Below are 15,512 nucleotides of genomic sequence, written 5' to 3' on the forward strand. Positions count from 1 at the left end.
ACTTCAAGATGATGGATGTCTCCCAGCCAGAGAACGATGCATGCTTTATCTAGGTTTGAGACCCCACTATGTGAAACAGCAGTAGGCTATGACACCTCTGCATTTTTCCTACATTAAGTCTTATGGGTTAGGCCTTTAGGCCGAGACTGGGGCAATTTTTGGTACTAGGCCGCACGGCCTGAGCATTGTCCACACGCCGGCACTTTTTATTTTTTATTTATCACTCTTCAAATTTTGTCACTTGACTTTACATATGTGTCTTTTTCCTTTACTCGTGGATTGGGATTGATAGGGTGTGGATCTTCAAGGCCACTGAAGTCTAGGGGGAGGTTGTGTGGCTTGCCTTTGGGGGGGGGGGGGGTCTCTTATCGAGTGAGCTCCCCACCTAGTACTTTCTGGTCAGCTTCAGCTGATCATGAGGAGCAGGGCCTTCAGGGCTTTTTGGCTAGGTGGGCCTGATTGTTCCTTACCCCGGTCAGGGGTCTGGGATCCTGGAGGGCCAGGGAAGGGTTCTTCTTCTTTGGGAGGGGACAAAAGATACACCCTGGTGCACTTTTTGCTTTGGTGTTTTTTTTTAGACACCACACTGTGGAATCTTCACATTTTGTCACTTGACTTTACATATGTGTCTTTTTCCTTTATCCATGGATTGGGATTGGTAGGGTGTGGATCTTCAAGACCACTGAAGTCTAGGGGGAGGTTGTGTGATCATCAGGTTTTTTTCCTCCCGTGCCTTGGGGGGTGGGTCTCTTATCAAGAGAGGGTTCCTCACCTAGTACTTGCTGGTCAGCTTCAGCTGATCATGAGGAGTAGGGCCTTCAGGGCTTTTTGGCTAGGTGGACCTGATTGTGCCTTACCCCCGTCAGGAGTCTTGGATCCTGGAGGGCCAGGGGAAGGTTCTTCTTCTTTGGGAGGGAACCAAAGATACCCCCTAGTGCACTTTTTTGCTTTGGTGTTTTTTTTTTTTTTTACACCATACTGTGGGCTCACAAAACAAAAATGGCGCAGGCTCTGACATGCAGTTTCTAATAAACCATTTTCAGTACAGAAGAGGAGCCCGTGCAACTGTGCAAGACTGTAGGGAAGACCAGACTTTCAGACTTTTCAGTGGTGTGGGAGGGCGATATCAAGATGAGTAAAAAATGGATGTATGTATTTACAGAGATGAGAATTTTGAGAGGCGGATAGAAGAGAAATTAGTGAGGAAAAAAGCATTTAAGGGTCAAACTTTATATCACATTATAGGCATGCTTGCATATAAAGCAGGAAGAAGAAGCAGAAGTAGAAAACTCTACCTATTCTTGACGATCCAATGCTTTGTCCCCTTCAGATTTCCATAGCCAACAGCCAGGATAGCATGATTGATCCCCTCGGGGTCACAGTTTTTGTCATAATAAACTCCTGCAGAGATAACACACAAGTTGTTGTAGGTGAAACAGAAGAAAAACCTTCCTTCTCCCCCAATACAAAACCAACAGCAATTTTCTGATTTACAGTTGGCTGAAAATGATTACTGCACTTCCCATGTGGTTAGCGGTTTGCCATCTTTCAATTTATTTGGCAAACAGCAAGAAGCAAGAATTGACAAATTGCAGGACCTGCAATTGAGATTTTAATATGTTGTTGCAAGACCAGTCAAAGCTGGTTTCTAACTGGTTGATATGGATTACAGCGTGGTTTGCTGTTTTAGGGCACCAAGCTGCTGTCTTTCAATGTAAGGCTTTTATTACTAAAATGCGTGCAAGTATATATATCCCTAACGCTTAGCCTGACCCTACCACCAAAAGAGACTAGGTTCTCTTGAAAAACATACTCAGCTTTCTATGTACCTCCGCCACTTATTCCATTGGAGTCGGTTGTCAAGCCCAGTTGAAGCTCTGTGTTGAATGCTATTAGAGCATTCAAAGAGTTAGTGTCTTCTTTTTTTGCTCCATGCCTGGTGACTGGCAACTAAGGCCCAAGCACTGCATCCTGGGAGGTCACATGCTCCCCTATACATGAATGCATTAAGGATTTTCCAAAGGCTCCGACACAGCAACAACATGGCAGGGGAGTGCAGCAAAGATGCATTTCAACAGGTGGGAGGTTGTACTTTTAGAAGACTTGCCACTTTGCCCAGAATAGGAACACCTCTCCCCAAACCCCTACCCCTAACCCCAAAATAACCCTTCTTTTATCCCCTAAAATTAAATTTACCTCTGTTACCCTTGACTTGATGTCAAATCTGTATATGACATGGTAATGAAAAAAAAAGCAAGCAAGACAAAAATGTAAAAATCACAGCAATCTTTCTTTAAAGTGTACCATTTTATCATAAGGCTCCGTTCACATATACTGTATGCAAATTGCATATGTTTTGAATTGCCTCTTCCCCACAACTCAGGCTGGTGATTTTGGGGGCAGGGGGCTTATCAGAATCTGGAAGTCTCCTTTAACAAGGGGGCCCCCAGATCCTGCCCCCCCCCCTTTTATGTGAATGAGTATGGAGTACATTGTAGCCATACTCATTCACAAAAAAAAATGTATTATTAAAAACAATGTACACTGGTGTAGATCCATTGTCAATTATGACGCCTGCCGCCACTGCCGACCCGAAAAAGAAAAAATCCCCGCTTGTGCTGAAGGCTCCTGCCGTCTGAAAGTCCTTAAATAGCTAAGGGACGGGGACACCTGGTGACATCACCAGACGGCACTGCCCCATTGTGACGTCCTCAACCGGTGCATGCTGGGTAGGTGATGCCACAGGGGGTGGGGCCACCAGGTGAAGTCGCCGGGTGGCCCTGCCTCTTAGCTATTTAAGGACTGTCAGATGGTGGAACTGGCAGACAACAGAAGCCCTTAGCTTTTTTCTTTTTTGGGGTCGGCAGTGGTGGCGGGCTTTGTGAATGATGATGGATCTACACTGGAGATTTTTTTTCTATGAAGGGATTGTGAAAAACTGTCTCTGTTTTTTTTTTTTTTTTCTTTTTGACACTTTTTTGGTGACTGAGGAGGGGTACAATGTACCCTTTACTCATTCACATAGGGGGGGGGGCCTGGGTACTGGGGGCCCCCTTGTTAAAGGGGGCTTCCAGATTCCGATAAGCCCCCTGCCCCCAAACCCCCACAACCACAGGCCAGGGTTGTGGGGAAGAGGCCTTTGCCCCCTTAAGGGTCTCATACGGATTTTGGGGGAAACCCCACAACTTTTTTTGTTTAAATTTTGGTCTTGTATGGATTGCAGGGACCCCTGTGCTGCTTTCTCACAATTTCATTTTGCTGGCAATGTTTTTACATTCAGCTGTCAGTGGGGAATCCCGCTGACAGCTGATTAGTCATCTATTGTTAAGGAAGAGATGGCCAGCTTCCTGGCCCGCTCCTTAACACCTAGCTTAAAGACGCTGGTGGCCGCCAAATCAAAAAATTCACATCTGAACTGCATCTACAGTAAATAGCAGCTGAACAACTGCTCTGGAAGTTTGCAGTAAAAACTGAGGAATTTGCACCAGACATGTGTTAACCTAGCCTAAGTCAGTTAAATTATTTACCATTTTATATGTTTTTTTTTCTGATCGTTTACCTGTGTTCCCTGGATATGTATTTCGCATTTGTAAGTAAAGCATTAAGCTCATAGTGTATAGACCAGCCTTTCTTCCAGAAGAACCCTTGAAATAGTTTTCATGTCCTGGGGAACACTTACTAAAACTAATTCATAGGGGGTCAATGGGCAAAATATCCCATACGTTGGTCAATGGTAAGAAAACCCTTGTTATAGTGGTGCTCAAAATTGCACCCTTACAGACAGCTAAAAAGATCACTGGTGTAAAACCAATGACTCTGCCAAGTGGCGTTGTCCCAGAACTATGCCGGCACCATCACATGGAAGGTCAATCAGCCGAAGAACTCCTAGCAACCTCTGGAGGAAGCCCAGTTGAAAATAGCCGCTATAGGCAATAGTCTATAGCAGTTTTTCTGAATTTTAAAATGAGTTCTTTGGAATGTTTGGATAGAAGAGGTAGGTTGGGGAGCAGTTTTGACAATTACATGCTTACAGCAGAGAATTCTGAGCAGTAATTTTTTAAAAGAAAACGAGCACAGTTTCACAATGACAACTGTTGTATGCTTATGTTGCTGTTTACTTGAAATCGAAAATTAAAAGATTGCAAAAGAAAAAAAAGGAGCAAAGAAGTAAAAAGGATAAATACAGTATATGAACAAAGTGAAAGTGAAAAGCATTAAATATAGATATATACTGCCAAGGCCATAAAATACACAGCTAAAATATATTAGGGAAACCCAAGAAAGTGTCAGCAAGGTCTCAAAGAAATTGGTAAGAAAATAGAGAATCACAATTTTACAGGAGATAAAATGTTCAAAGGCCTAGATGACTTGGCTTAAAGAGGCCCATGGACCATAGATCTTTGCTATTAACACTTTTGTAACAAGGTGCTTGTAACAGCTCTTCTTCAGATGACCCCTTAACTCCTAGACATGTCGACCAACACTAAACTCCAGAGATGTCACCCTGTTTTTACCCTTCTCACCTTGCATGATGTACAAATTCCCTCTAATTCCTATCCCCTACCAGAGGCGGGATTGGCTCTCTTCTGTGTGTAGTTTTCCAGATGATCTATGTTTTCCAAGACAGTCTAGAAATGGTCATATGTGTAAAATCTATAGTTTCAGAAGTGTTTTGTACAGAATCAGCAGGGTTTCATGCTCGCTGCAAAATTGCCAGCAACAATTGCCTTTCATTCACCTCTATGGTTTTGCTAGAGATCACTGAAATACCGACTTGAATCAGAGCACAACCCAATGCTATAGCACCATCGCCATCAACTCTAGAGATTAATTTGCTTACTGCATATGCAATTTTTAGCAGCATTTAATCTCTGCTACAAAATCGTTGATGTGACATCAGCCTTTAAACACACCCATTTATTCAAATGGCACACATACTGTAATGTGCATTATGTTCCACTTTGACATGGTACATGGAGTATGTTTGTCCCCCAAAGTGTTCTTTCCTTGTGGCTTATGTATTTATATTCCTAAGCATAGGTTATATTCTTCCCTCGCTGTGGGATATGACACAATGCCTTCTTCGTAGGTTTATTTCTCTCACCTTTATTGTAGAACTGAAAGGAGGGTTGGCTAGCATCAATACTGATTGACACAGGGCCAACCTGTGCAACTGCTCTTTTCAGGGCCTTCTCATCACCTTTTGGGATTTCTTTGAAACCCTTGCAGCCCGCAGCTTTTCCAGATGGCTTATAGAGACAGCCTTCATCCTAGTACAAATAAAATGAAGGCACCAGTAAACCTCAAATAAATATCTATAATAGCTATAACCATATACATAAGGGATCCTCAGACTACGGCCCTCCAGCTGTTGCAGAACTACACATCCCACAAGGCATTGTAAAACTCTGACATTCACAGACATGACTAGGCATGATGGGAGACGTAGTTCCTGAACAACTGGAGGGCCATAGTTTGAAGACCCCTGATATACAGTATGTAAAGGTGAAACATTGTGTCTTGACAGCAACAGTTTAGTTGTGTTAGATATTGGTGCAGAACTGCCCGATTACATATCTGATACAGTAACTACATAGAATGAAGGGAAATCTCTACAACGGGTTACAGATGGCAAAATAATCTGACAGGCTTTTAACTACTCCTTAACTTACCAAAAAATTAAAAAAAAAAAAATTGGCTAAGATATATCTTAACTGATAGCTTTAGTGTTAGGGTTTAGGTTAATGTTAAACTTTAACCACTTAAGCCCCGGAAGATTTTACCCCCATTCCGACCAGGGGGTATTTTGCGATTCGGCACTGCGTGAATTTAACGCACAATTGCGCGGTCGTGCGACGCTGTACCTAAACGAATTTGACGTCCTTTTTTTCCCACAAACAGAGCTTTCTTTTGGTGGTATTTGATCACCTGTGCGATTTTTTGATCACGCGCTATAAACAAAAAAAGAGCGTCAATTTTGCAAAAATAGCAATATTTTTCACATTTTTTTATATGAAATTCCCCCCAAAAAAAATGTAAAAATCAAAATTTTTAAAAATTTTCGGCCAATTTATTTTATGCTACCTATGTTTGGTAAAAAAAATCGCAAAAAGCGTATTTTGATTGGTTTGCGCAAAAGTTATCGCGTTTACTAACAAAGGGAAAGATTTTTGTCATTTTTGTTGTTTTTTTTTTAACGCGTAATGGCGGCGATCTGCGATTTTTTTTGCGGTACTGCGACATTGCGGCGGACAGATCGGACCCTTGACTGACATTTTTGACACTTTTGGGGTTACCAGTGACATTTCTACAGTAATCAGTGCTATACATATGCACTGTTACTGTAAAAATACACTGGTAGTGAAGGGGTTAACTTTATTTGGAAGGGAGGGGCTGTGTGTGTCCCTAGGGGCGTGGTTTCTACTGTGATTGGCTGTGGCTCTAGCTGTAAGGACACTGATCAACGGATCTACATACCAGATGTCTTTGCAGCGAGGAGAATGACAGGCAGTTTGTTTACACAAGCTGCCTGACATTCTCCCTCTCCCCCGCCGATCGCCGAGTGACCGGCGGACATCGGGTCCGCTGGTCACACGCGCGGGGGGGTCCGTGACCACGCGGGAGCGGGAGCGCGCCCCGGGGGGCGCGCGCTCGCTCCCTAGACCCTCACAAGCAAACAACGTAGCCCTACGTTAGTTTGCCTGTGAGGGGCTGACCGCCGACGTAGATAGTCGTGCGGCGGTCGGCAAGTGGTTAAGGCAGTCCTTCACTCCTCAAAGGGACTTTAAAGCGGAGTTCCAGCCTCAAATACCTTTTTTAACTAAAAATACCCCTATAATACTAATCCATCGCCCTTTACAGAACCGCTATTCTCATACATACAAGGTGTACAGTATTGGATTTTAGTCAAAATCTTACTTTTAAAAACGCTGTCTGGGTGTGGCCATTTTGGATGTGGGCATCTGAAGCCACAGTGTAATCTGCTGTGTCCTTCTTCCTGATTCCAGGGAGTGTTCTGGGAGTTCTTCCTGATTCCAGCCTCCTGGGAGTGATGACAAACAGCTCCCAGGATGCAAAGGCGGAAGTGATATCGGTGGCCGTGGCCACAGAGGGGGGAGAAGGAGGAAGTACAAACAAAAATGCCCTGAAAATAAGGTAAGGGACCCCCAAAAAAATGTTAGAATGCCCAATAGTTGATCAGCATAGCGAGCACTCCAGGAATCACTAAAGTTGCAAAATAGGCCGGAACTTGGCTTTAAGTCCCTGCCTCCAATTCTCCAACATAAAATATTGGTGCGCCATTTTCACATAGGCATGAATGACATAGCCTGCTCCCACTGCCTCCTGGGAAATCTCAGCAAAATATCAGAGGAGGCTGCAGGAGCAAATCCATAGAGGGGCTGGAGGGTGGAGCTGGAGGTGCATCATCAGGGTCAGTTGCCTGAACCCGGAAGAGACAGCCAGCTCCTGATGACTAAAGAGTCATAGATTACGGCAATGGTAGAAGAACAGCAGATCACTGAAGGACAACATTCATTGGGCCGGTGAGTATGTTTTAATTTTGGGTAAAGTGGGGAAAGGTTAGTGCCCTATCAGTTTTTTTTTTTTTTTTTTTAATCCCCATATGTGTGCTGTTGGGTAGATTGCACTTCACATCCTGTCCTGTAAGCATAAAAGGAAGTGAGTGAAAATGTATTCAAAGTGAGGGAACATCTCCTCCATTTCTTTTCTTTTTTTTTGCAGTCAAGTGATATAGCTTCCAGGACTTCAATGGAAGCATGAGTGAAAACAATATTATTTATTTCTTACATTTACAGTATATACCATTGAGTGCGTGGGCAAAGCAGAGGTTTTCCCTAATTTGGAACTGGACCAGGCTATGGATATTTAAAGATTTACACATTCCCAACAAACTGTAAAAACTTTAAAAAAACAAGCTCTTTTTGACCTCTGTAGCTGTAGGCAGCGAGGAGGAATCATTCCTCAAACTTCATAGATCAAAGCACATTTTTAAAATCTCTGCTCATTTAGTTTCTCCTCCTAGCAGTGACATGGCGGTCCACCAACCTTTTATTCTCTACACACTTAAAAAAATGTCTTGAATTATTTTTACTGCTCTTGTGAACTTTAAAGCTACACTGCTCCACAGTGGATGCAGCTACCAAAGATCAATGTGGGCTTGTTTAAAAGCCTATTTACTGGCAGCTACGATTCTACTTTAAGGGTGCCTTAATACCAACCTAATGCAGTAACACCAGTGATTAATGGCAATGCTGAGATTTTGAGTGGCACCCCAAAGCACCTCCAAAACAAAGCTGCATTGCATTACAGTTTGTTGCAAAACATGCAGCAAGACCTATTTTCTGTGCATTAAAGCACATTGCACCCCAATCATTTTGAATGGGCTGACTAACAAAGTATGCCCCTAAGTGTCTTAAAGCATGAAATGTGAGTGGGCTATATAAGTCAAGTATTATTAAATCAAGTCTATGGCCAGCCTTATCTCTGACAAGAAGACCCCGTTCACACTGGGGCGACCTGTCAGGCGACCTTGTCGCCTGACAGGTCGCGTAGGTCGCCTGCCATAGAGAAGTTGTGGACCCGTTCTAATAGTAGCGACACAAGTCGCTCCGACTTAGAAAAAGGGTCCGGAGCTTCTTTGGGGCAACCCGGAGCGACCTGCATTGACTTCAATGATATGAAGTCCGTGCCGGCCGCTCCGAGGTCGTGGTGCGAGCTGCGCACCGCCACCTGTGAGGTCGCCCGGCAAGTAGCGTCGCCCCCAGTGTGAACGGGGTCGAAGAGTAACACAGGTTACTACTATTGTGTACATTACATACTTTTTAACAAAACACTCTTTAAATCGGTATGGGTAACATCCTTTGTTCATATTATAATGGAATTTTTATGCTACCTATCTAGCCTCGCATAAAGCAAAGGAATGGGTCAACCCCTACCCAATGACATAAACCATAGGTAAAACATACCTGTCCGATATAGGGATAAATTGCATCTGAGTCAATGCCATTGTTATCCCTTACATAGCCAAAAGCATTGGTCATGTATCCACCCTGACAGCCATAGTTATCTGTATCACAATCCACGAGATTCTGGGGACTGAGGGAGACCAGGTCTCCAGTCTTCTTCATGAGCTGGCCCTCCAAAGCTCCTACGGAACTAAATGCCCAACATGAACCACAGGCACCCTGCCAAGAAAAAGAGGTTGAAGTCATGATTAATATTTGCATCATTGATTTATATACCAGTATAATCTCCTAATGCACCAAGTAAAAGTGGTGAATAGTACAGATAATGAAAATACATAAAGTGTTATGAATGGAAATGTGCATACAGAGTTAGAGCAAGAACATAGACAGTAATAACAAAATGCATCAGAGTCCTAAAACCTACATGTATGCATTACATAGGTAACAGGTAGGAGAATGGGCAAGCTGTATATTAGGTACAGTGTGTGCCTTGCCATGCTGTGGAGAAGGAAGCAGTGCTGAATCAATGAATTAAAGTACTTTTAATAACAAATACTCCAATATACCTTCGCTAACCCTCCTGAACTAATTTGAGCCTACAGTAAGTGGGAGAGCCAAGGGTCCCTCCTTGCTTTCCAGAATAAAATCATTTGGCCATTCTAGAGTATTCAGCCCTCATGAACTAGAATAGGGCCATATTTAGAGGCCAGAGATGTTCAGAGACTGGCTCTATACAAGTCTATGAGGGCTTTTGGCACAGGTATGGCCAGTAGTGAAGAGGATTTCCTTCTGATTTTGTGGTGGGTCTAAGTTAGTGGTCATGAACTGTATCCATACTAAACGCCTGAATTCCAAAGATCTCAGATCATGGACAAATGGGCTGACCTAGACATTTACCTGATTTTGTACTGGTGTCACGTATCCCTTCTTTCTGTAGTCAATGTATTTTGGGATTCGGGTTGTCCAGTCAGGCTCGTAGGTATTGTTGGACTGCCGATTGGATGGAACTCTTAGTCCAGTCATAGTCTGAACTACTTCCTCACTGGTCTGCCAATAAAAGAGCACACGATACAAGGGTGAAAAAGTGGTCACACCGGTCAATCAGATTTTGTATTTCTAATGCAAAACAATCTTATTGGTCGCTAACTGAAGCAGAGACACACTCTTCCTTCCTTGCTCTCTTTTTTTCCTTTTCAATAACACTTACCCCTGACTTTCTTATTTATTTGCAAACTTTAAAGCATTCTTCTACAAATATAGGTTGGCATTTGCCAAAACAATTACCCAAATGGCCCCCACCATCTTCATCAAACCATTGGATATTAAAATGAGCGTGTATTGCATTTTCTTACGAATCCATTGCTGTTCCCCATTTACTAACAGAAAGAAGATGATATACAGCAAAACTGCATAGGGAAGCTATGGAGTCAGCACAACGTGAAGGATTCATTCTCTATGCTTCCCCTTAGTGTGATCATGTGAATCACCAGTCATAAATCACTTAAACAAAGGCTGAAGTGTCAGTGCAACTTCCCACTGCAGTTTCGTTGTAGATCAACTTCAATTTGCCGACCTCCCATTTTAGCTGGTGTGATCGACATAGCTGTAAATTCATTTCTGGGCATCAAAGTGGGAAGAGGAACCATCCCAAGGTCTCTTTCAGACTGGAGACCAGTGCACAGTAGGTACGACCTTTGTGATCCCTATTCCTACATCCCTTGTACAAACTGCAGGTTTGTAACATATGTGTAACGGTTAACCACCTGCTGTTGATTCAGTTAGCTACATGCCCAGCTCAGCCAGGCCATCTCCCTTTCTATTTAAAGGATAAGTTCATCTTTGTAAGCATGTTACACGTTACACCCATATTTATGGTGTAACATGTAACGTGCTCCCGCAGTCATCCCTCCCTACCCCCTTTCCTCTCGATTCTCCCCGTGACAGTGGGCTGGGGTTCTTCTCCCTGCACACCCTGTCACGGCTGTGAATGAATAGACTACAAGTACCGTCTGCCATCATAGCAGACAGCCTGTAGTTCTCAATGAACTGCAAGGGTGCTGGTGAGCACTCTCATAGTTCATTGATTTTCCTTCTCTTCAGTAACTGTCTGCCCATACGGGAGGTACAGACAGACAGTTATACTGAGAGGCTGCAGGAGCCTGGCGCTGAACCCATGATGTACTGATCACAGGCGTAATGCTTTTCAGGCTCCTGTGGAAAAAAATAATAGACACACTTTTTTTCTCTGCCGAAATATGTGCATTCGTTATTTTTTACCTAAAAGGTAAATTTAGCCTTTAAGCTGGAAATTTTCCACTAAGGCATTGCCTGAGCAACAGCTAGTGTTCCTAGCAGCTGGTCTCCCAGTGCCTTTGTATTTACAAGATGATTCCTAGTGTTCCCCAGTGCATCCTAGTGGGGAAGATTGCTGGTGACCTTTTGTCCTTGGCTTTCTGAGACGATTCCAAGTGACCCCCAAGTCTCCCAGGGTTCTACTTTCTGAGTGACTTCTAGTGACACCAAGGTTTCTAGTGTTCCTGTACTGGACCTCCCTGTGTCTCCCAGTGCCTTTCAGTGTGATCTGGGTACCCCCAGTGTCCTTGTCTCCCAGCCTGTCCCTAGTAACTCTCAGTGTGTTCCCGCATATAACCTGAGTCAGACAATTGCAACTTGAGAATCTTCTGTAGCGCAACCCATCTCCATCTTTACTCTAGGATCTCTGGAGAAGACAAGGTGGTTCCCTAGACTCTACACATCAGCCCTTCCAAGGGCCCTTACATTTGCTATACATATGGGAAGCTGGGTTTACCCTTGTCATTACCAGTAGGTATCCTCCCTGTCCTAAACTTCTTGTGCACCTCAACTGTATTCTGTATACCTGCATTACCTGGGACCCCTGCGCACCTCTGTGTTCTTCATACATACCTTTACCCCTGTGCTCCTGTATGCTCATCATCCTACTGCTCTAAGATTCTACAGTACTCCAATTCTCCCTATAAGCCCTGCACTCCAGTATTCCATGCCCTTCCTGCCTTTAAGACTATCACCCAAGTGCTGCCCAATAGTTCAGTATTCAGTGCTTTGTAGATTCTCAGCTCTAGTGCTTTCCTGATCAGATGTAACCTGCATGGATTTGCTTTCTGAGCACACCTCCATTCAGCATGCAGGCTGCATGGAGGGTCCACAATCCCAACCATATTTGACAGTCCCATTCATGACTATCTCTGTTAGAAAACGGTTAAAGCAAATTTGTCAATCTTAAAGAATCTTAATGTGCTGGCACCATTTGAATAGCTGTGTGGCTTTGAGGAGGCCACACAGAAGCTTTTGAGGAGGCCAGGCCACAAAGCAGCTATCTTGCTGGATCTTAGAGGAGAGTGCAGACTTGAAAACTGGGAGGGAGTGCAGGGCAGTTAGCTTGTCTATCTGTATTATTTACACCAATGTGTTAGGTAGTGCTGGTTAGGCGGGTGAGTGATGGTGCTGCCTGGGTTATGTAAGTTAATTAGCACAACATATGCTTGGTACCAATAATTATACCATAAATCGATTCATATCATATGTGCTAAAGTACTCCTTATACATAGTATTAGGTGCAGTTAATGCAATAGTGAACAATAAAAACAATATCAAATGTGCAAAAATTAAGTGCAAATATGCAGTATTAAAGTGACTGTTGTGCTATTATGCATGAGTTACCATGCATGTGCCATAAAAGTGCACTGTGCTGTGTGCAATTACCAAAATGGTGAGGGCAGCAGCCTAAACATTTATTCGTTTTTGTTTGCTTTACACACCACCTCCAGTTACCTATAACAAGGCAGCGCCAACACTCACTTGCACACATCACACCATTTTATATTTAAACCAATGCTTCTTATATTTGATATCACATAGGACATATGTGTGCTTCTGCCCTCCAGACATAAGACAGACCATAGGAGTCCCATATAGTATGTGGCTTAATATTGGCCTCTCACCATGTCTCCCAGGTGGTTCATAGCCAGATCATAAGTGTGCTTCCCTTGGGAGTATTCTATGTTATGGGAAGTGATCAGCTTCAAATTCTTATCCCAGATCTGCCGTCTCTTCATCTCATCCAGCTAAGGAGAAAATAAAACACTGCAAAGTTATAGGTGTGGCAATATGTTTTTTTTGTTTCTTGTTTCTTATCTCTTGTTTTATTTTTTTATGTATTTAAAACATGGTGGCATAAATCAAACATAACATATATAATACAGTGTGTCAGTAGCATTAGCGCACCAGTCTTTTGTTTTTATGAGTACCCCCTCTAATATAGTTTGTTATATGAAGATCTGGCCAAGAGGTCTGGTGTTTTTCAAATTTCTTATACTTTTGAACTATGGTGTTGGGAGAAGACTCTTGAAAGTCCCTTGGATGGCAAAAAGATCAAACGAGTCACTCTTGAAGGAAATCAACCCTGAATATTCACTGGAAGGACAGATCTTGAAGCTGACACTTGAATACTTTGGCCACCTAATGCGAAGAGAAGACTCATTGGAAAAGACCCTGATGCTGGGAAACAGGGAAGGAAAAAGGAGAAGAGGACAACAGAAAACAAGATGGATAGATAGCATCATTAAAACAATGAACATGAAGTTAAGAAAAACTCCGGGAGGCAGTGGAGGACAGAAAAGCCTGGCATGCTAAGGTCCATGAGGTCACGAACAGTCAAAAAAGACTAAACGACTGAACAACAACAACAACAAAGAGGGTAAATACCTACCTTTCCAATTTTCCCTTGCTAGCACCGCCAACTTTTTCTGATCTTCCTTCGGCCTCTTCATTGGCTGGTGGGGAATGACATAATTCCCGCATATGCACAGGAGACAGTCATTCCATAACTCAGAGACAGGCCTGCCATGGTAAGCTGAGCTGCATATGCCCAGCTCAGTTTACAACAAGCAAGCAGGTAGGGGCATTCTCTGATTAACACTGCTGCTGTCCAAGGGTGGCTATGTTGCTCCTCCATAGATACCATAGAGGAGAGAATATAGCCACCCTAAAACAGGAGGTGTGTTACCTGTTGACCACCAGATACAAAGCTTTAAAAAGGAAAGCTGAACAGCCACCACATCCAATGATCGGTAAGCTACAACATATTTCATTTTGGTTTTGGGTTTAGTCAAACCTTATGAAATAAGTAACCACGATAAGTCATTTGTGGGAAAGATAGTTTCTCGTCCCTGTTGTTGTAAACATGGTACTCAAGGTCACGAGGCAATGAGTAATCATTTTTGATCACAAAAACATGTTTAGGTTTACTGACAATAATCTAGATCTACCCCTGTGGCATAACCCTATGTTTCCTCATATCCCGAAATTCACAGAGTATTTATTTTGGGAATATAAAGGTCTTGTTACACTACAGGACACATATACAGGGAGTGTTATGACCTCTTTCACTGATTTACAAAGAAAATATGAACTCCCCTGTACAGCTTTTTAAAGATCTCTCCAGTTGCGTCATGTCTTGCAAAGTCAATTTGGTGTTACTAGCACTAAGTTTTCTGACTATCCTATGATGGGGGTGTCAAGGTCACATGGTCCTAAGGGCTTGATCTCTGCGGTCTACTCCTATTTATTGGCTACCTCGCTTAGCCACTTCAAGACCAAGCCTATTTCTGACATTTGTTGCTTACAGGTTAAAATCTGTATTTTTTTGCTAGAAAATTACTTAGAAGCCCCAATGATAGTATATATTTCTGTAGCAAAGACCCAAGAGAATAAAATGGCGGGCATTGCAATATTTTATGTCACACTGTATTTGCACAGCGGCTTTTTAAACGCATTTTTTTGGGAAAAAAATACATTTCAATTAATTAAAAAAAAACGAAACAGTAAATTTAGCCCAATTTTTTTGCATAATGTGAAAGATGATGTTACGCCGAGTAAATAGATACCTAACACGTCACGCTTTACAATTGCGCACACTCCTGGAATAGGAACAAACTACAGTACCTAAAAACCTCCATAGGCGATGCTTTAAAAATCCACCTGTTTAGAGTTACCAAGGAGGTCTCGTGCTGGAATTATTATTCTCGCTCTAATAATCGCGGCAATACCTTACATGTGTGATTTGAACACTGTTTACATATGTGTTTTCTTTGGCGCGCGCGCACGGAGGGATGAGGCGCTTTGACAAAAAAATGTTTTCCTATTTATTTATTTATTTATTTAAAACTGTCCCTTTAAAAAAAAAATAAAAAATCCTGATCACTTTTATAGCTGTCAAAAGGAATATAAACATCCCTTGTGACAGTAATAGGCAGTGACAGGTACTCTTTATGGAGGTATCAGGGATCTAAAAGACCCCAAACCCCTCCTCTGCACTTCAAACTATTCAAAACGCTAAAATCTGCATTTTTAACTACTGTGGATTTTTTAAAACTGGCGCCGTGGTCTGCCGAGTAAACCGGAAGTGACGTGAGGAAGGTGGCTGGAGGGGGGGGGGTCTCCTCCCACTCCATGTAATGCCAGCCATGTTGAGCTTGTTGGTTGCTG

The 15,512-nt window shown here is 42.9% G+C and overlaps 1 protein-coding gene across 1 annotated transcript in view; it reads right to left on the reverse strand.

Annotated features, from left to right (window-relative positions):
* LOC309569123 (uncharacterized protein) overlaps window positions 1–15,512 on the reverse strand; it is a 148,494-nt gene that overhangs the window by 62,225 nt on the left and 70,757 nt on the right. Inside the window, exons 3-7 of the mRNA XM_082274885.1 lie at window positions 12,968–13,090; window positions 9,885–10,034; window positions 8,988–9,206; window positions 5,105–5,270; window positions 1,296–1,401 (exon numbers count right to left, since the gene is read on the reverse strand). Coding sequence (XP_082131011.1) covers window positions 1,296–1,401; window positions 5,105–5,270; window positions 8,988–9,206; window positions 9,885–10,034; window positions 12,968–13,090 — 764 coding nt within the window. The remainder of the gene's footprint in view (window positions 1–1,295; window positions 1,402–5,104; window positions 5,271–8,987; window positions 9,207–9,884; window positions 10,035–12,967; window positions 13,091–15,512) is intronic.

This window comes from Pelophylax lessonae (genome assembly GCF_965119305.1).
Source record: "Pelophylax lessonae genome assembly, chromosome: 13".
In the NCBI taxonomy this organism is placed as follows: domain Eukaryota; kingdom Metazoa; phylum Chordata; class Amphibia; order Anura; family Ranidae; genus Pelophylax; species Pelophylax lessonae.